This window comes from Podospora pseudopauciseta, assembly GCF_035222475.1.
Source record: "Podospora pseudopauciseta strain CBS 411.78 chromosome 7 map unlocalized CBS411.78m_7, whole genome shotgun sequence".
Taxonomy (NCBI): Eukaryota; Fungi; Ascomycota; class Sordariomycetes; order Sordariales; family Podosporaceae; genus Podospora; species Podospora pseudopauciseta.
This window is the reverse complement of record NW_026946667.1, coordinates 1,745,132-1,764,958: the sequence shown is the minus strand read 5'-3', so window position 1 is coordinate 1,764,958 and position 19,827 is coordinate 1,745,132. Positions and strand designations below refer to the sequence as shown.

The 19,827-nt window shown below is 54.9% G+C and overlaps 5 protein-coding genes across 5 annotated transcripts; 2 read left to right on the top strand and 3 right to left on the bottom strand.

The window, feature by feature from the left end:
- Nucleotides 1-663: 663 nt before the first annotated feature.
- On the bottom strand, nucleotides 664-5,350 carry QC763_708450 (uncharacterized protein; the record flags this gene model as incomplete). The annotated part of the gene is given in 5 exon segments (XM_062915835.1): nucleotides 664-779; nucleotides 797-1,662; nucleotides 1,719-2,497; nucleotides 2,757-2,853; nucleotides 2,913-5,350. 4 exon segments carry the CDS (start codon nucleotides 5,348-5,350, stop codon nucleotides 1,023-1,025), a joined length of 3,954 nt encoding a protein of 1,317 aa, XP_062761835.1. The 3' UTR covers nucleotides 664-779; nucleotides 797-1,022.
- A 1,551-nt stretch (nucleotides 5,351-6,901) lies between these two features.
- QC763_708440 (uncharacterized protein) lies at nucleotides 6,902-8,713 on the bottom strand (the record flags this gene model as incomplete). The annotated part of the gene is made up of 4 exons (XM_062915834.1): nucleotides 8,438-8,713; nucleotides 8,103-8,291; nucleotides 7,157-7,969; nucleotides 6,902-7,080 (listed from the first exon to the last, which is right to left on the bottom strand). The coding sequence occupies exons 1-4, from the start codon at nucleotides 8,460-8,462 to the stop codon at nucleotides 6,902-6,904; spliced, it is 1,206 nt and encodes a 401-aa protein (XP_062761834.1). The 5' UTR covers nucleotides 8,463-8,713.
- Nucleotides 8,714-9,092: 379 nt separating this feature from the next.
- SNF5 (SWI/SNF chromatin-remodeling complex subunit) lies at nucleotides 9,093-11,496 on the top strand (the record flags this gene model as incomplete). Its single annotated transcript, XM_062915833.1, has 2 exons — nucleotides 9,093-10,997; nucleotides 11,062-11,496. The coding sequence occupies 2 exons, from the start codon at nucleotides 9,093-9,095 to the stop codon at nucleotides 11,494-11,496; spliced, it is 2,340 nt and encodes a 779-aa protein (XP_062761833.1).
- A 2,218-nt stretch (nucleotides 11,497-13,714) lies between these two features.
- Nucleotides 13,715-15,464, bottom strand: PBN1 (protease B nonderepressible form). Its single transcript, XM_062915832.1, has 2 exons — nucleotides 15,112-15,464; nucleotides 13,715-15,057 (listed from the first exon to the last, which is right to left on the bottom strand). Exons 1-2 carry the CDS (start codon nucleotides 15,396-15,398, stop codon nucleotides 13,860-13,862), a joined length of 1,485 nt encoding a protein of 494 aa, XP_062761832.1. The 5' UTR covers nucleotides 15,399-15,464; the 3' UTR covers nucleotides 13,715-13,859.
- A 114-nt stretch (nucleotides 15,465-15,578) lies between these two features.
- QC763_708400 (uncharacterized protein) lies at nucleotides 15,579-19,275 on the top strand (the record flags this gene model as incomplete). The annotated part of the gene is made up of 4 exons (XM_062915831.1): nucleotides 15,579-16,057; nucleotides 16,121-16,222; nucleotides 16,280-16,587; nucleotides 16,641-19,275. The coding sequence occupies exons 1-4, from the start codon at nucleotides 15,959-15,961 to the stop codon at nucleotides 19,273-19,275; spliced, it is 3,144 nt and encodes a 1,047-aa protein (XP_062761831.1). The 5' UTR covers nucleotides 15,579-15,958.
- Nucleotides 19,276-19,827: the final 552 nt, after the last annotated feature.

The window sequence follows — 19,827 nt, the reverse complement described above, 5'->3', positions numbered from 1 at the left end:
ATCCCTCAAGCCCAATCCCGTCTGTTCACAAACCCAGTCGCCAAACGTCCAGGTCTGAGGTCTTCCCACAAGTCAAGCGCATCCCGTCTACCACCTTCCTTTCCCTCCCAACCAACCACCACCTTTCCCTTCCCTCCCAACTCCCATGCTCCATCGCCATATACCCAGCCAGGCCAAGTACCTAGTCCAGTCACTCAAGTCCAGACCACCACCAACCCCCCGTCGAGGCTAATAAAGGGGCCCCTTTGCCAACTGTTGACAAAGACCCAACAAAGGAATCCCAAACCCCCAACCCCAACCCCAAGTCAGTGTGTCATACACACCGCAGTCGTGGACGCATAAGCAAATCCGCTTCTTTAAAACCACTGATGCTCAATTTCCTCTCGCAAAAATGCGCCTTTCTCGCTAATGGTACACAAACAAAAACAATAAATCGAAAGAAAACCACCACCAGCACCAGCGCCACCATCACCGCCTCTCCTTCACCCCCTTGCCCATCGCTCTTTTTATTGACCCCACCCAACAAACAGAAAATGACAAAACCTTCGCTCCCTCCCAAATCCCTTTCCCAACCCAACCAACCCCCGCCATAAAAAAACTCCCAGGTATGATGTTAAAAATCCCAAACCCCCCAAACCCGGTGCCCCAATTCGAAAAAAGCTCAGGTTGTTTGGTGTCAAGAATGTCGGGGGGAAAAACCACCCGAAAAAACATGTATCAACCCGAATGCGTGAAAAAAAGACCGAGTCTAAAGGTATGTTCGGTTATAAACACGACTGAAGAAAAAAAGAAAGAAAAAAAAAGAAAAAAAAAGGACCGCGCCGCCGGTGTAAATTAATCGGCGCTTGTGAACAACTCTCTGCTTTGTAGCTCCTTCTCGAGTCGTCCGTGTAATATCTAATTGAACCGTAAGGTAAAAACAAACCCGGCTCTTCAGACCGTCACTTGCTCCACAACCTTTCTCAAAAAGCCATGTTGCCTACGCAACGGTTTGTATGTAGAATAGTAGAAAACAAATGCGTCTACTCGAGGTCCATGACGTCCCCGTTGACCGAGTTCTTGTCATCGCTGTTGGATTCAACGATGGCGGGCTCGGTTCCGACCGAGGTGGCCTTGGTCGGCGTGGTCGGCAAGTTGGCATCCTTGCCCGGGTTCTCCTCCAGGGGAGCCTCGGGAGATTGGTCGCCCAGGGCAGGCGTCTTTTCGCCTTGGGTCATGGCGGGGACATCATCGGTGGCAGCCGGGGACGGAGCCACTTTGTCGGCCTCGGAGTCGCCATCAATGGACATCGAGGTCGTCAGGCTAGGAACCGCAGGTGCAGTCCCGTTGGCGCCAGAGCTGAGGAGCTGCCGGATTTGCTGCGACATGACCTCGGCCTGGGCCAGCATGGCGCGCAAGCTCTGCTGGTCCATCCGAGTGAGCTGCTTGGCGGACTGGAAGTGATCGGCGCTCCCACGAGACATGAGATTGACGACGCATGGGTCGGCCTGGGCGATCAGTGTATCGATCAAGGTGGTGAGGGGGGCAGTCCCCTGGCCGCTGAGCTGGGCCAAGTTGCGAACGGCTTGCTGCTCCTCAAGAGTCCGCTGCGTAAGCGGAACGGCTGGGGTCGTTGCCGCATTCAATGGCGGGATAGGCTTCCCCTTGCGGTTGAAGCGAGCGCTGCAAAAAGTTAGTCTGGCGATTCGGTCGTCCAACAACACGATGCAGCCACTTACCGAGACAGAAAGTCGGCCCTGATACCCCTCTCCGGAAGACGCACAGTGCGGCCGTACGCCTCGCTGTTCCGCCAGCTGCTGGCGGGCGTGTCTTCCTCGAGAGCGACGTCGATGTAGCCGTCGTTGATGAAGCCGCGGCTGAAAGCAGGCCGAATCACACCGGCCGTCTTGGGCTTGCGGACCCGGTGGGCAGGAGCGAGCACCTCGGGCATCTCAGCCAAGAGCTCGTCAATATGGAGAGGGCACTTCCACGTGCGCAGGACCGGGGGGTTGGCCAAGGGCGGATCTAGGCAGTCGAGATGCCAAAATATACCACAGGCGCTGCATGGGATAATGGCGCGGTCCGAAGTGCTGTGTTTCTGGCAGCTGTGGCAGATGGCAGCATTGCCCTCGGCATCGCGGAGCCTGAAGAAATCAGGCGCCTCTTCATCGCTCTTCTTCTTGCGAGCAGTCTTGACGACTGGCAGAATCTCCTCATACTCGCCCTCGGGTCCTGTGCGGACTCCCTCGAAGCAGTTGCGGATGTCGGGCGGCAAGGCAAAAGCGGTCGAGTTCTTGGCCTCGAGCTTCTCAAAAAGCAGGGCAAAGGATCCCGTATGCTCGCGGAAAGGTTGCAGTTCGCGCGTCATGCGGCACACGTTGCAAAACCACTCGTTAGGCATTGCATCTCGTGCCAACGGGGGATCGACACAATTGAAGTGAAACGACCGGGTGCAGCCATCGCAGCAGATGAGCTCGCCGTTGCTGCTGCAAGAGGCGCAATAGTCGTCGTTGTCATCCTGTGCATGGTTAGTTACCTCTTTGCTGGTCATGACTGTGGTAATTTCGCAGAGTTTTTTTTTTGGGGGGGGGGGGGGGGGGACTACTAGTGATGTCGTGGGAGGGGACAAAAGGGTAAGGTAGGTGTGGGAGACACACACACACACACACACACACATGCACACACACACGCGTGTGTCTCTGAACCATGATGCACTCGCATTCAAGGATATCGCAGGGCAGAGATGAAATTTGATGAAATCAGAGGTGCTTGCTTACCTGAGGATTGCCGACGGGACCGTTGCCGACGGGGCTGCTCCGCTCGCCGCTGGGACGGGGAATACCTGCCAAGGGACCCGTCTTTTTCTTCATGGGCCTACACAAACCATGTCAGTAGATTGTAGATTGATTCTCCGTCATCCAAGAAGCACTTACGAATTCTTAACTCTGAGCCCGGTGCGGGCCTTCTTGGCAGGGCGCAGAGTGGCAGGTGTGCCAGCACGTGAGTTGGCGGCAGTAGAAGGCGCGGCAGAGTTGGGAAAGCCTGGCGTGATGGGCGACGTTGGATCTTCAACCTCATCATGAGATCGCTTCCGGGCAGACCGGGTGCTTCTGCCTTCCCGAGCAGCCGGGGTAGAGCGGGAGGCGGGTAGAGTGGCCCGCAGCCGTGTGGCCAACGCGTTGGGTGTCTCCATCATCATCATGGATTCATCGGCTAAAGGCTGGTCGACGAGCCCTCGAGCGTTGCTGTACTCCCACTGACCGCTGGCATCCTTCTTCGTAATGGCATCCTCAAGAATCTTGCCGTTGGTGACTTCTTTGGCCTGGCGACGACGCTGAGTCTTTTCGTCGTTCTCGTCAAGCTTGCCGACCTTGCTGGTGAACACGATGGCGGGCTTGTTCTTCTTGCCGTTCAGGCTGGTGATGAATGTGTCGACGGTGGCGCCAGGGTCGTAGGGCTCCTCATCGACAAGCGACTGGTCAACGGCTGGCGTCTGGCGACGGGAGTTGCTGGCCGACTGAGCAGGACGCGGCGCAGCCGAAGCAACAGACGAGCGCCGGGAGGGTGACACGTTCCCGCCCTTGCTCTTGCGTGGTGCATTGGACCGACGCCGCTTGCCGTTGATTGGCTGGGCCGGGGCAGGGCTGTTGCGGGAAGGAGGCGCATCGGAGACCAGGGCCTCTTCATTTTCAATCGCCTGATGCCGGGCTGCTACCGGTGTCAGTGACAGTGAGCGTGCCGTGGATAGCGTTGATGTGCTGGAATGAGACGTCGCTCTGGTGCGGCGGCGCGGTGTCTCTGCGACCAGCTTGCCGTCGACCTCTTGGGTCGTCGTCGTCGTCGTCGCGCTGGCGGCGGCGGCTGCTTCCATCATCTTCTTGGATGTCGCCTCTGAATGTCGAGCTGATTTTCGTTTCTTGCGAGGGGGCTCCTCTGGCTCTTTGTCCTCTTGACGCTCCGGCTCAGCCTGAGGCTCGTTGCGCTGTGGGAGCTCAGGCGTCTGCTCTGGCTCGGTATCGGGCGCTGTGGTGCCAACAGGCTCTGGGTCTGACGGGAGAGGCCCGACAGAGTCTTCAACAACCGGGGGGCTCTCGGCGACAGCGGCGGGAAGTGGTGTCGCTTCCCGCAATGGCAGCTGCACCGGTTCCTGCGCCGGCTCTGGCTGCACTGGCGACTCTTGCTGTTGTGGTGGTGCACAGGCTGGGGCTGGGACTGTTCGAGTTTCTGGCTCAGGCTCGGGCTGTTCAGTATGACGATCGAGCGTCGATTGCCTCTCGGTCTTGGGGGCTGGTTCTGATTCCTTAAAGTGAAGAAGCGACACGCCAAAGTTGATGAGATGGTTGTAGGGCGCAGGCTTCGCCGGCGGGATCGAAGTTTGTTCGTGGCCAAAAAAGTATTGGAATCCCTGGTTGGAGGCCTTGCCCTCCTTCTTTTTCTTCTGGATATCCTTAGCAAACTTGCTGAGCGTGGGTGCGTCCGCCTTCTGCATGAACACCTTCTCGATCATGGTGAGAAATTCCAGGCTAGTGCAATTTTCATCGTAGAGGGTGCGCAGGGCCCAGGCAGTGGGGTAGCGACAAAACTGCAGCGCTGCCTCAACCGCAGCCTCCACCACCTTGGCCGTGATCTTTTTCAAATCATCCTCACGAGACGCACTGCTTGTGGACGGTTGCTGCTGAATATGATGATGATGAGAAGGATGCGATGAGGCGCTTGCCCGGGACTGACTTCTGCGGTCGGTCGACGACACCTGCGACATCCTGCCCGGACCCCAGTTGCCCACCTCCACGTCACGCGAAGAAAAAGAGCCATGTGAGCGCGAGGGTGCACTCACTGCAGGAGTCGTCTCCCTGTAATTGATGCCCTCGGCACGACCTCTGTCCTCGCTCTTGATCCGCTCCAGGTAGGGGGCTTCCGTGTATGGCTCGGCCGTCTCGTCCTCCTCCTCCGTCTCGTCCTCCTCAGGCGCCGGCGGAGGAGGTGGTGGCGGCGCCGCAGGGGTGGGCGTAGATGGCGCCGCAGGTCTGCTCGACTTGAGAACAATTCTGGTCTTGGGGGGGTTGGCGGCTGGTGTTGGTGTCGCGGCGCTCGAAGACTTGAAGACGCCGAGCTTCGGCATGGTGCCCAGAGGTGCCATATTGTCAAAGACGCCCTGCCGCACAAGGCCTGCTTCCTGATAACTGGGCTTGCTCTGCACTGGCGGCTCCAACCAGCGCTCCAAGAAAGTGCTCTTCTTTGGCTCTCTACCCTCGGCAGCAAAGACGGCGGCGGCTGAAGACTCCTTTGTGGTGGACTCGGACGCCGTGACTTGCGGACTCGAAAAACGCGACCGAGAGGCCCGCGTGTTGGAAGATATTGTGGTTACTGGCATGTTAGGGCTCGCAGCTGCGGTCGCGGGTGCGAGCGTGGGTGTGGTAGGTGGTGCAGTGCGGGAATCAGCAAGAGCAGCTCCTGGGCGACTCGGCCTCGTTCGCCCCCTTCTTTGATGGAACCAACGCACGCCGTGGTTCGTTTCGCGCCTGCGCAACGTGTTAGCATGGCTGCAGACAAAAAACAAGGCGCACAAGACGTACCTGGTGTCTGCTTCAGAGTGGGAATCGTTGCAAAAATCGTCGCGCTTTTCCGGCGTTGAACGCGCGATTGCTGGTAGCTTTTGTGGGAGAAAAGGGTGCGGGAAAGGAGGTGTGTAGGGGGTGTGTCGCTCCAGACGGAGATCTTGTGGTCGGAGGTGACGGGCAACGGGCCTGACCAGGGGGGTGCCACTGGAGGTTAAGCTTCAGCACTGAGCAGCCTGCCTGCGCCCGATTCTCCTCTCCTCGGCGGAAAAAATAGGACCAACACACGTGGAAAAAATTGATCCTGATTTTTCGGTATCAAAATGAAAAGGAAGTGAGGATGCCTTTTTGATCTCGAGCGAGTCGCTTCTTGTCTGCTGTCGTCGAGCGTGATGCCCTGAGAGTTCTCTGTTTTGTGAGCTGCTTGGTCGCTCGCTCTCCTTGGCTGCCGACTCGAGTTGATGGATGAGATAAGTGACGCGTTGCTCGGCGCGCCCTTGATTTGCTGCGTTGCCTGTATATCTAGGCAGTGGTGAATGACAAGATGAGTATGCCGATGGCCACAGGTCGGCGATGATTGATGTGGGCGAGAAAGGAGATGAAGGTTGTGGATGAAAAAAAGTGAGTGGTAAACTTTAGGTCGCAGGGGGCTGTTCTACTTCAGGGGGCTAGGGGGTTGGTTGTGTTTCTTGCTCTGCCAAAAAAAACCCCCTCCTTCCTTCCGTCTTGCAGCTGCCAGCCAGCACAATAGGCCACCACCTACAACAATAGCACACAATAGGACCTGCCTCGAGAAAACAATCCACGTCAACAACACAATATTCAAGTGAATCCCAGCTTGCTCCTCTCACCCGACACCTCCACCTCATCTTGCTCCAGACCCCGCCGATGACTACACTCCCATCCATCCCCCCCTTTCCTCCCCCTCCCCGTCCTCCCACGTCCTCCATCCTGACGCCACTCACCCGACATTGACACACGCCTCATAGCGTCACCACCTAGCGTCACTAACTTCATACCTACTGTTCACTCAGCTGCAAGGGATGCCAAAGTGTGATTAACTTTTTTTATTCATTTCTGCTCGAACTAAGAAACAGCGATAAGCCAAGGCGGCGGGGGTAATGGATAGAAAACCTTTTTCTCCTACCACATCCCCACACCTTTCGCTTTGCCCCTCTTAGCTCGCCGTTGCTCGACTGTCCCTACTGTTCTGCTGGGCACTTCAAGCCCAGTCCTCCACGTAACAAAGCCGTTGCGGAGAGCCGAGAAGCTGCTTGGAGGAGGTGTTTGCACCCCGGACATTCCTGTGCTCGGGTAGCGACGCTGAATCCAGCTCAATGCCCCCCATATTCAACCCGCCGTTGTGTTTACTCCTCGCCGTCGGCCTTCTTCTTCTTGTTCTTGTTCTTCTTGCCCGTGTTGCGGGACAGGGGCTGCTCAAGAATCTTGAGGATCTCCTCATCCACAATCTTCTTGTCCGACTTCACCTTGGCGAGGTCCAAAGCAGGAGGAGCACCAACCTTGGAGAGGCCGTTCTTGGTGATGGCTACAATCAATCATTTGTCAGCACATCTCTGTCTGCAGCTGTCCTAGAATGACGTGGAATTCCAAATGTTTCTTACCAACGGTGGTCAAAAGTCTGGCAACAGGCTCGCCGTCCTTCTCGCCACTGGCCTCGTACTGACGGATCACATTGCCACGGACACACTCGATGATGCCAGACTTGGCATCACGCTCGTCCTCGAGCTGGCGCAAGCTGAAGGGGAAGGTGCCAAACTTCTTCTGCACCTCGGAGAGGATCTTGCGCGAGGTGGGACGCTTGAGGGCGTATGTGTTGGTGGTGCGGCGGTGCAGAGTCGTTCTTTGCTCAAACTGCTTGACCTTGCCAGAGCCCAAGCTGACGCCAACCTCGACACCCCAGACCTCACCGACCTCGGGGACGCCCTCGCCCTTGGTGCCCTCGCCAGGAGAGATGACAATCTTCTTGGAGCCCTCGATCTCGTTGCGGTCAAAGAGCCACGAGGTCGTGCTTTCAACAATGTTGCAGTCGTAGGCCTGGGCGACCTTCTCCAAAAGGCTGGAGATCTTGGACTGCGAGGGAGGCTTGACGGAAGCAGCCTTGGCCTTCTCCTCTTCGGTGCCGCTGGCCAAAAGTCCAGGGGGGATCATCAACCGAAGGAGGAGCTCGTTGACATAGTAGGTGGCCAGGAGAAGGTCGGCAGTGCGGCCCTCGATGACGGGCTCGGCTCCCTCCTTCTCGGGGGCGACGACGGTGTCGCAAACGATGGAGCCGAAGCCATCGATCTGGGCACCGAGCTGGATCTTGATGGGCTCGCCGGCCTGGATCTCAGTCGCAGCCTCCTTCTCGTCCGTCTTCAGGGGGGTGTAAGGAGTGACAAAGGCAGCCGGGGAGACGGTGGTGGGATGAGAGAAACCTATAGATTGGGGGAAAAATCTGTGTCAACACCAACAACCGGCACAAGCACAAGCTCAGGGGGTATCGGGAGCCAGTGGCGACATGTCAAGGTGCGGCAGGCAGGATCCCAGGTCGGGCACCTCTTAACGTACCCTTGGTGATCTTCTTGCCGCGGTAGACCTTGGCAACTTCCTCCTCGATGAGCTTGTCGCCCTTTTCGCAGATGTCGACGATCTTGCTACCAGCGACGCATAGCTTCGATACCTCGGCCAAGACCTTCTCCGAGATCTGGGCGGCGGTCTTGTACTTGGTGAGGGTGTCGGGGTTGTTCAAAGTGTAGTCTTTATGGCGGGAAAAACAAGGTTAGCATCGGGCGGGCGCATGATGGGGAGCCCAAGGTGGTCCTGTCCTGTACAAAAAAGAGACAAGAAGCAAGGCATGGGGATCCTATGTAGCAAGGCGAAGGGAAGGGGGGGTGTGTACTGACCGACGGGCTTCTCCTCGGTGGTCATTTTGGCGGCTGGACTCGAACGAGCGGTGGACAGTCGGGGAAATAAACAAAATAGTACTGAGCGAGGGGAGGAAGGGGGGGGAGAGCAAACAATCAAGGCGGCTGGCGGGGCGTGACGATTTTGAGCCTGTTGCGGTTGCTTGATTTTGTGAAGGCGGGGTTCTTCTTTGCATTTGTGCCTTCGCTCGTCGCTGCACCCCACCACGTTATGACCTCCTTCTGGGCTTCTGAGTGGTAGGCACGGGCCACATTGCTACCTTGATTGCAGTGAAGTACTGGCTACCCTGTTCTTCACCTGATTTATACTTAGGATAGAAGTACCTGATACTCTTGAGCTCCTTGACGCTACTTTCTCGCGTCCCATTGGCTCCTGCTGCGACGCGCGCCTCGCCGTTTCTTGCACTTTCGCATCTCTCTGGCGCCCATTGATCTGAAGCCAACAGCAGCAGCAGCCTTGCAATTTGCTTTGCTTCACTTCACCATTCACGCTCAACGACAGTCCATTGATACGCAACACAGCAACAAGGCTGCACCCCTCCTAGCCACTATTTTCTAACGTACCCCCATCGAATTCCCTCTATTCCACCATATCCAGCAGACACATACGAAACATACCCGCTACCTCGCGGCAATGGCTGCTCTCCAAGGGTCAGCACCACCAGCACTGGGCACGTCGTCCACGTCGACCACTGCCGCCGACCTCCCCCCTGACACCGACGTCCAGGTCGACGGCCCATCATCTTCCCACCAGCCTTCTGCATCCACACCTGCCGATGGCCCAACTAAATCCTCTGCCACAAGCCCCGAGCCCGAGGATGGGGATGCGGCGCTCCCCATACGCGACAAGGACAGCTTCACAAGAGTCATGGTGGACCGCTTCCAGACACGCGACTGGGTTCATTCTTCTCTTCTCGGCGAAGATCAAATACGGCTCGAAAAGACTACCAAGGATGTGCTTGCGCGCACCAGTGACTTCAAGACCTACAAGGAGTTCTATCACCAGTATCCAGCTAGGTTATATGGTGAAGGCTACCGCGGTTATGGCAACGGCTATACAGAGAATGGTGGGACTACCAAGCTCATATATCCCTCCCAGAGGCGTCGCCCCGGTCGCAGGGCCACGCCACCTGTCAAGTTCACAAAGTCCCAGATCAAGAAGCAGGCAGAGCAGCCTGAAGAACTGGTTCCCGTCCGGATAGATGTGGACTACGACAAAATCAAGCTCCGGGATACCTTTACCTTCAACCTCTATGAGCGCCTCGTTTCAGTCGAACACTTTGCCGCTGAACTGGTCGAAGACATGGGCCTCGAACCGCCTCTGGCCAAACCTGTCTATGACCAAGTGGTTGCCCAGATGACGGAACAGCTCCAGGATTTTTTCCCCTTCGTCCACTCGGAAGAGGAAGCCCTCGACCCCGAGCTCCCCTATTCGGCATACAAGAATGACGAGATGCGCATCCTGATCAAACTCAACATCACCATTGGGGCACACACGCTCGTGGACCAGTTTGAATGGGAGCTCAACAACCCCCTGAACTCGCCCGAGGAATTTGCTGCTTGCATGGCCCGGGACCTCTCTCTGTCGGGCGAGTTCACAACCGCCATTGCTCACTGCATCAGGGAACAGGTCCAGCTCTTCACGCGCAGTCTGTACAGTGTGGGCCATCCATTCGACGGCCGGCCAATCGAGGATCCAGACCTCCTTGCTGCCTTCTTGCCTACACCCCTTCCATCTGTGTTCCGACCTCAACAACAGGCCAAGGACTACGCACCGTACTTGTACGAGAATACCGAGGCCGAACTGGAACGAACCGAAAACATGTTCTCGCGTGAGCAGAGGCGACAGAAGCGTTCTACCAACAGACGTGGTGGGCCTCAGTTGCCGGATCTTAAGGAAAGGCAAAGGACCATCCGAACTTCGATCGTATCCTCGGTGCTGCCCGGTGCAGCTCTAAACATTGAGGAAAGCCGGCTGTTCAAGCGCGCCATTGGTGCTGGGGCTGGCAGGGGAGGCAAGAGGACACTCAGAGATGGTGTCGACCTTTCAGACTCGGAAGACAGTGACGAGTCTGATCCTGATTCACCGGCCGTGTCTCAGCTTCAAGGGACCGCCAGAACCAGGGGTATGCGCGGCGCCGCCACGGCAGCTGCCCAGCGCATGGCCAATATTGGCCGATCCGAGACCCCTGAGGCTGTCATCCACCACCACGAGACCCGAACGTCTCGGCGGTATGGCCGGGAGGCCACCAGGGAGCAGACAGAAGATGTGCCACAGCAATACATGATCACTCTGCGTGTCAACCCGGCTCGACTTAGGAAGTTTATGCGGGAGTACAAGCCGAGGCCGCTGGCAGTGCTAGGCTCAGCTACACCAACGCCTGTTCACCTACGAGCTCCGGGCGTGGCGGGTTCGATGGGCCCACCGTCAACACCATCAGCAGCAGGCGGCGCCGTGGCCCCTAATGTTCAGAACCAGCAAGATGGCATTCCGGCTCCACCACCGAACCCGGATGGCACACAACCCAAGATCGCAGCCGTAAGTTTGACCCCTTGTCCCACTTCGAGCCCGTGTTAGCTAGGTACTCATACCCTGCCCTTAGCCACCACCACCAGCGTGGCTCACAGCCTGTCTTGATGAGCTTCGCCGCGACTACCCCAACGACATCTTTGACTCTACAATGCGGTACTTTGCCATCAACTCCGAAACAGGGAACTCGATGCCTTTGCCTCTCACCCCGGAACAGATGGCCTTGCCCACGACAAAATACGTATTCTTGCCTAGGATCAAGTGTGCAGACTGTCCGGGCAAGAGTTATACCGTTGGTCCGGAGCACACGGTCAAGGGCTTTGAGGTGCATCTGAGGAAGAACAACACGCATCAGGAGAGGGTCAGGGCGAGGCTGGCCGGAGGCGGCGGGCTGCTAGTGGTGGGAGATGGGAGGAGTCCGAGTGTTGGGGCCGGTAGTGGGGCGCCAGCTGGAGGGACGGGGATCGTCATACCCGCCTTGAATCCGAATCATACGCGGACTTCCTAGAGCCAAGGTCAGCCTGGAAGAGATTTATTTCCTGGACGATTGTCAACCGGTCGGGGATTGGATCCGTGGATCTTTCGGATGCTATTCCGAGAAGCCAAGCCCGTACGAAATCGTTCCGTTTTGGTGTACTCCGCTCAGGTTCCTGGGGCGCCGTGGCTGGAAACGTCCGTTGATTTTCAGAGTATGGTATCTGAGGACGAAAATGAGCTTTTCAAAGACTAGCAGTCTGCCAAGAAGGATCAGCCCCCCAGAGAGGATGCGCCTATTTCTGAGTCGCCCTGTCGTTTCTTAACCAGTGGGCCAGATGATAAGATAATCTGGCGGCCATATGCCGACGCGCCTCCCGATCAGGATCCGTTTTTGCAAAATGAAGCCAATTTCGAGTACTATTGTTGGGCGACTAGTGGAAATCATGGCGACGAAGGTCAGCCTTCCCAACACCCGCAGTCTCTTCGGGGGGAAGAACGCCGAGAAGAGATCATGCCCTCTCAAGTTGATCAGCCTCCTGAGGAGAATCTGTCTTTCCTTGACGATGATGATGATGATGATGATGGTGTGTTACCCTCTGGATTTTTGGATGGTGGGTTCGATACCAATGAAGGGCAACCTTCCCAAAATTCGCAGTCTCTTTGGGAGGATGAATACCGAGAAGAAGTCATGCCTCCTCAAACCAATCAGCCTCCTGAAGAAGATTCGCAACTCTTTACTCAAGACAATTTGCCGCACTATGGTTTTTCGAACAGTGGGTTCTCTGCCAGCGAAGGTCAGCCTTTCCCAGACTCGCAGCCTCACGATGGGAACCAGCCTCCCGCAAGGCGTGGGGGTCGCTAGTATTGTCCACTCCCCCATTGCCGGAACGAAACTGGATTCAAAAGTGAAAAAAATCTCCGGCAACATATGAAAGATGTGGCGCACGAAGAACGTCAGCCTCTCCCGAACTCGCAGCCTCACGATGGGAATCAGCCTCCCGCAGCGGGTGGGGGTCGCCATTATTGTCCGCTCCCCAATTGCCGGAACGAAACTGGATTCAAAAGTGAAAAGTTTCTCCGGGAACATATAAGAGAAGTGGCGCACGAAAAAAAAGAAGCAAAGTCTACCGCGTATTGTTTCCCATGTGCGGACAGAGGAGGAGGAATCCCATGTGATCGGAAATCCCCATGCAAGCAATGTAAAGATCACCAGACGCATGATCAGTGCAAATATGATCCTGTCTTAAACAGGCCTCGAAGGGATTACAAGCCGGCTGCACAGCAACGGAAAACCACCACCGGCCATCAGATCTGTCATCCATGCCAGGATGCTCATCTTGTATGTACAGGGGGGTCGTACTTTGAACGGATCGCGTGTGATCAGTGTAAACTGCGCGACTTATCTGAGCACTGCAAATAGGAGACGCAGCCGATAACTCATCGGGCTATAACCGGTCCGAGGAGCCGTTCAGGGGGGGCGGGAGCAGCGAGTTCACAGGGGTTTGGTGTTTAAAATCTTTCTTTTTTCTCGTATTCTATTCACGCAGACAGGTTTCAGCGGATACCTAGTCAGAGTAATAGCAGGCTCAATGATGTATGTTTAAGTGGTTTTGGTTGGGTGAAGGAAAGGGAGGGGGAGAGGAGCCATAAAATACATGTTTTCAGCGTTTTGGGTGGGAAGAAGATGAAGTATACAATTTTCCAAACCAAGAGACGATTATTTTTTGGTGTTTGGTGTGATTCAGACTTGCTGGTTGGTTTTGATATATGCGCAGGTGTGTTGCTCTTGTGGGAAGTATCTAACTCTGTTGGGAGAAAATAAGAGAGAACCTTTACAGAGCCCCTTATTTTCTTTTACCAGTGCCCCTCTCCCTACTTATCTACTTACTTTTCCTATAATATAGTAAAAGGCCTTTCAAGATAGTTCAAAGGCCTTTAGGTTATCTTTGAAGGCTTGTAAACTATCTTTTAAAGCCCTTGAACTATCTTTTAAGCCCTGTTAAGTATCTTTTAAGCCTTGTTAAGTATCTTTTAAGCCTTGTTAAGTATCTTTTATGGCCTGTTAAGTACCTTTTAGGGCCTTTGAACTATCCCTTCCGTTTTTTAACTAGTTTTAAAGCCTATTAATTATTTTTAACACCTAATAATCATCCTTTAAAATATAGTTAATTCTATATCAGGTGGGTGGGGAACTTGCAAGATAAATAGGGGGCTCCGTAAAAGTTCTCTCTAAAATAACTGGCTACTTGCAAAGGTTCTTGAAATATACCTTGAGAGATAAGATTGGTAGGTATCGGATTATGTCTGTATTATCAATCCATCAATCTCATGCTATGAAAGCCTCGCAATAATTATCTTGTTTCTGTCTCTCATGATTACCTCATCCAATCCCTCTCACTGCTTTTTCTTCTTGTCCTCACCAACCTTCTTCCCACCCATCACCACGACCCCAAGCAACTTGATCACCACCCACGCAAACCCAGCCACCACCACGGCCCCGGTCACAGTCCCGACCCAGTCTGCCTTCTCCAGGTTCAGCACCGGGACCTTGACAGTGTTTACCAGTTTCCCGTCCGCGGGCGAGGGATTCAAATGCCAAAACACCGTCCTCTCCCCAAACAACCCATCATAGCCCACCCTGTCCTTCTCAAAGGGGTTGCCCGGGAATTTCGTCCCCTCCTCCGCTGTGCAAGCCCAGAACAATGCCGGGTAGGGCACCTCCGCCTTTTGATACCCGGTTAAACTGGGAGGCAAATACCGTAGATGAAGCGGGATTTCGGCTGTCCATTCTTTTCCAGAAGAAGAATGGGGGGGAGCAAGCTCGAGAAGGAGGGCAGAGCCCCATGTGGAGGTTACATACTCTGGTGCTTCGAGGTCGATTCCAGGGGTGATATACCGAACCGCAGTCAGGTTTTTAGACGACAGAAAAAGGGGATCGTTGAGCTGGTGACGATCAGGGAAGAGGGTTTTGGGAAGGGTGAAGTACCCGTGTAAACGGCAGGTTTCTTCAGTAGGGGATTTTGCCGGGGGTGAAGGGGAGGAGATTGATAGCTGGAGGGTTGGGTGGAGGCCTGTCGGGGGGAGGAAGTGGGCTTGGAAGGAGGAGGAGGAGTCCCTGTGCCGGGAGGGGAAGGAGAATAATGTTGGGGAGGGGGTGGTTGATTGCCCTAGGACGGTCAAGAGGCCTGAGATGCCGATTTCGTGGGGTTCGAGGGTTTTGGGGGAGGTTTGGGAAAGGATGCCGATTTCGGTGCGGATGGTGGGGGAGAGGAGGGATGCTGATAGGGATTGGGGGGAGTAAGGCCAGAGGGAGGTTAGGCGGAGGGTGTGAGAGATTGTATCGTAGGAGAGGTCGAGTTGGCTGGCTGCGGTGAGGGAACCGAGGCGGGAGGAGCAGGATGAAGGGGAGCCTGGGGGGCAGAGGAGGGATCTGGCGAAGTGGGCGAAGGCTTTGAGGGAGGGGAGGGGTTGGTAGAATTGGTGGGTTGTGGAGTGGGTGAAGCGGTCGGTTGGGAGGGTGGTGAAGGAGTCCGAGGGGGAGGAGCAGGAGTCGAGGCCGAATGCTTTGGTGAGGAGGGGGCAGGGGTTGATTCTGAGGGCATGTTAGTACAGTATATGGATGGGTATACAAGACTGGTAAGCTTACGATGCATCACTGCCAGGAGTGTAGAACAGGTGGAAGCCAGGAGGAAGACGTGCTAGTAATGGACTAACAGCCTCATATGCGACGGGACTGACCCATCGGACGTGTAGTTGGTTGACACCCTCTAACAAGGCTTTGAGTTCGGCAGGCAACTCATCCAGGGCAAATGTCAGCCTGTCTTCGCGGACGGCCTTCACTTCTGGGCCCTTCAGTCCGTTGCCGTCGACTTTCAAGGCTGTGGGCTCTATCGAGTCACCCTCCTTTTGCACAAACGTAATTCTTTCCCTCATGGTCACAGTCTTCCTGATTACTCACAGACTTTGATGTTGATGGTTGATAATAGGTGAGTTCACTCGTGAGTTGACGTTGAATAACAGCCCCCAGAAGCCTAAAGTGGCAGCATCTGATTGGTCAGAATGACAGGCTGTCTCGGGTGTCTGACCCACCCATGGTCCTTGCCCAAAGCATCACCGAAGCCCACCCACACTAACCCCTTTTGGGCACCGGCTGCAACGGCGAAACTGCTCAGCCTCTCCTTCAAGCACGCCCACTCACAGCACAGCGCATAACATGGCTGATAGCATAGGTCGTTGAATAAGCGGTGCGGCAGATGCTTGATCTCTGACCTTTTCCATCCCTCTTTGCCATTTGACCGTTTCCAAGGCCCCTCTTTCAAACTGCCCACTTCTTGTTGTTTCTACAATCATCATTCTTAATCATTCTTAGATAGCTTCAAGACGAGGTAAATACATCGTTCCTGGCGATAATAGTCAGCTTCTCCGCTATTTGGTTCAGTCCCCTTATTTTGATGGTTACCTGAATCCGCGGGGGATTCGCCTCTCTCTTCACCATGGAGCCAACGCCAGAGTTTATAAGGATCCGCTCGAGACAGCCCGTCAATGAACGGGATCAGAGCAGCCTCAGTATAAGCAGCAGCTCTGATTCTGCTGTACGTTTCTCTTTTTTCCTCTTCATCGAGACGGAGGGGAAGATGGTCGCTGACATCATTCAGTATGGTTCATCGAGCGAGAGTTGCTCCCCAGCGACACATGATATCAGCCGAGTTAGCTACCATGTCAAGCACCTCGAGAGCTTTGCCCAGGCTTTGGAAGATGTATGTTTGTGTAAGCGATAGTAACGGTATGAGAGATAACCTAACAGATCGTCACAGTCAGCGAGCAGGGCATTCCCAAACCGAGGCCCTACCCAGCGATACACCAAGGTCCACGCCCTGATGCTTCACTGGAAGAGCGATGATTTGTTTGTTTTGCCAGAGTTGGAGGACTTGGAGAAGTGCTTCCGGGATCACTACTGCTTCGAGACCGATATCTTTTCGATTCCGTCTGAGAACTCTCACCTGGAGTTGATGCTCAGGATTGGCGACATGGTGAAACAATACGAATCCGAACAGACACTATTCGTGGTCTACTATGGAGGTCATGCCAGGATAGACGAGTCACGGCAGAGCACCTGGTGCGCGTATGTTACGACTCTGCCATCAGACCCTCAACCCTCTCGACTAACTCTTGTAGTAATCGCCGTCATGATTCACCATGGCTACAATGGTCTGCCATCCAAACTCTCCTCGAAAGATCAATATCAGATGTGTTGATTCTTCTCGACTGTTGTGCCGGAGCAGCCAGTGCCACATTCCCAACAGGCCAAAGCATCACCGAGACCATCTCCGCTTCGAGTTGGGACGCCATCGCCCCTGATCCGGGAAGATATTCTTTCACCAACACCTTGATCGAGGTTCTTGAAGAGTGGAGAGGAAAGACATTCTCGGCCGCGATGCTGCACGCCGAGGTCCTTGCTCGTTTGAAGCATCCACGTCCCATCTTGATCAACGGCAAACACTTCGAGGCGAGATCAACACCAGTTCACTTCATGATGACGTCGAACCACAAAGCACCCAGCATCGAGATATGCCAACTGGTGCCACCAAAACCTGCCAAGTCCCGTCGTGGCATGGCATCGAGCTCAGTCCCAACGGGTCGGGACTGGCACCAGCCATTCCCATCCTCGATGGATGACATGATTCCGACGGCCTCGGAGCCGAATGAGGACGAGCCTCACGTGATGATTTCCCTGGCTCTGGAGGATGACCAGAAGCTGGATTTGAATAAGTGGGAGGAGTGGCTGGCAAGCTTTCCTGCGCTGGCGAAGTTTGTCAAGGTGCAAGGCGTCTTCAAGAGCCATTCGACACTTTTGTTGCTTTCACTACCGGTGATGGTGTGGGATTTTCTTCCTGACGATCCAGCATGCTCATTTGTGGCATTCATTCGGTCAAACAACCTGTTGCGAGAACCAAAAGAGAGTAGTCCTGAGCCAACACCAGCTGAAGCAAGCGTCCCTGCCACCGCGACGCAGGAAGTACAACCAGAGCTCGGCCGTGAAGTCCAACCAGAGCTCGCCCAGGACGATGCCGAATCCTATTCCGGATCTACCCTCGCCCAGACCGAAAACATGGAAACCGTCCGCCACGGGGCCAGCGTACCAAACATCCCCGCAGACCCCTGGACATCAACCCACCGAGCCGATTCCATGCCCTTAACCCCCTACTCCCAAGTCCTCTCCCCTCAGCCCTTCTCCAGCAACTTATTCACCTCCCTAAGAAACATGGGCTCAGCCATATCTCTCTCAGGCCAACAACAACAACAACAACAACAACAACCCCGCCCAGCCTCCCTCACCTCCCTCTCCCATCACACCCCCGACATAACCAGAACAATGATCCTCAACCGCTCCAAATCCTCCAAACGCTCCACTTTTTCGCCGGACGAAGAAATCCCCCCAGGCCACCAACTAGCCAAACACGTCCTCCACCGCCTAGAAGAATACTTCCACCGCGACCCCGAACCAAACCTAGCGGTCCTCGAGCATTTGGCCTCCCATTTTGGGGTGGAAACAAACGACATCAGGATCTGGTTCCACAACCGCAGGGAACAGCACCGGCTGGACACCAACCTCCAGACCTTGCGCCTCCCCTCCAGCGAACCAGTCGACTCGGGTGACGAGCCAGACATGATACTCCCGGGCCATCTGAACCGCCTCTTGGAGATTTACCCCTCCAAGGGGATCTTGTTGGTTGACCTGCGCTCCAGCACCGATTTCGAACGGTCCCATATCCACAACTCCATCAATTTACGAGCCCCACTCAAGTTTATCAGTTGGGCAAGCCTGGAAATGGTAGAAGACACCTTTGTGGACGACCAATCACGACGGTCGTTCTCCAAGTGGTCGACCTGCCGTTGCGTGGTCTTTTACGACCGCGTGATAGAATTTCCATGGGAGTGCCCGACTGCCTCGGCGCTAGGCAAAAAATTCGGGGAAAAGGGGTGGAAGGGAAGGTGTTTTGTGCTCAAGGGTCATTACAGGGAGTTTTCGGCCAGTTTCGATAGGTACATCTCGGGAGAAAAGATGACGCAAGAAGCGAAGGAGTATCTGGATGGGTTGAGGCAGAAAGGGGGGAGTTTGACTGAGGAGGAGGGCAGGGAGAGGGATGGGTTGTTTGAGGCCTGGTTGGAGGGGTGGGGGGGGAAGGGGAAGGGGAAGGGGAGTAAGGGAAATGAGCTGGTGCCTGGGAGGAAGGTGGAACGACTCAGGGAGGTGGAGGAGAGGCAGGGGGAGTTGGAGAGGGAGTTTGAGGGGCGGTTTCCGGCGCTGTGGAGGAAGGGGTTGATGATGAGGAAGGATTCTGCTGCTGTGCTACCGGGGGAGGAGGGGGGTTACTCCCCCATCGCGCCGAGTGTGAGTCCGCCTCCGCCGTTTGAGTCGGGAGGAGGACAACAGGGGTTCAAGGATGTGGAGTGGCAGAAGAGGAAGGGGATCGAGGAGGAAGGGGAGGCGGTGTTTGTGGGGCCGTTGGCGAGGGGGTTGGAGAGGATGAGGGAGGCGGGGATGGGGTTGGGGAGTCAGACTCCTTCTCCGACCAGCGGGACTCCTGTCGGGGATCTGAAGGGGAAGATGATGGGGTTTGACTATGAGTATCCCTCTGGAGTCACCGAGGAAGAATACGAGGAGATTGATGCTGTTCAAGAGGGCCTCACTCCCGCCACTGCCACGGGCGACATCAAAGGTGGAGGAGGAGGAGGAGTAATAAACAAGGTGGTCAAGAAACGAGGGGTGGTGAGGGAGTGGTTGAGGGGTGGGACGGGGAATAAGTAGATGCGAGATGTGATGATGTGTTATGAACTGTTTTTCTTTTTAATATCTTCAGGTTAGGGGTATATATCACACCGAATAAGAATACACCTGAGTTCAACAGTCGACCTTGTATATACTATTTCCTACTTATCCCATCCACACATCGACCTCCTTTTTTTTTTCAACATCAATCAGTCTTTCGTCTCATCTGTTCACATACCCTTACATGCCTACACCATAGCCTCACATAGTCTAGCTGCCCAGCAACGACAACAACAGCAGCCGAACAAGAACGCAACACATACCAAACAAAACAACACAAGTTAAGCCTCTCATTCACCGGTACTCTTTTTCAATTTTTTTCCCGTCCTCAACTCTCACCTTGAAAATCGACCCTCACAGAGGAATCCCCCTTATCACATCACAGAAAAGAATCAACCACACAACACAAAATCACCAAAACACAAACCAACAGCAACAAACAACATCCAAAAAAACAAAAAAAAAACGAAAACATTTGCCCATTGTGCAGTACCTAATGAACCCCCCCTTTTACCTTTCCCTTTCCATCCT

Coding starts and splice junctions, on each gene's coding strand:
- PBN1 (XM_062915832.1), bottom strand. CDS start 15,398: ATGAGGGAAAGAATTACGTTTGTGCAAAAGGAGGGTGACTCGATAGAG. Junction 15,058..15,111: donor ACTCCTGGCAGTGATGCATC/GTAAGCTTACCA, acceptor ACATGCCCTCAG/AATCAACCCCTGCCCCCTCC.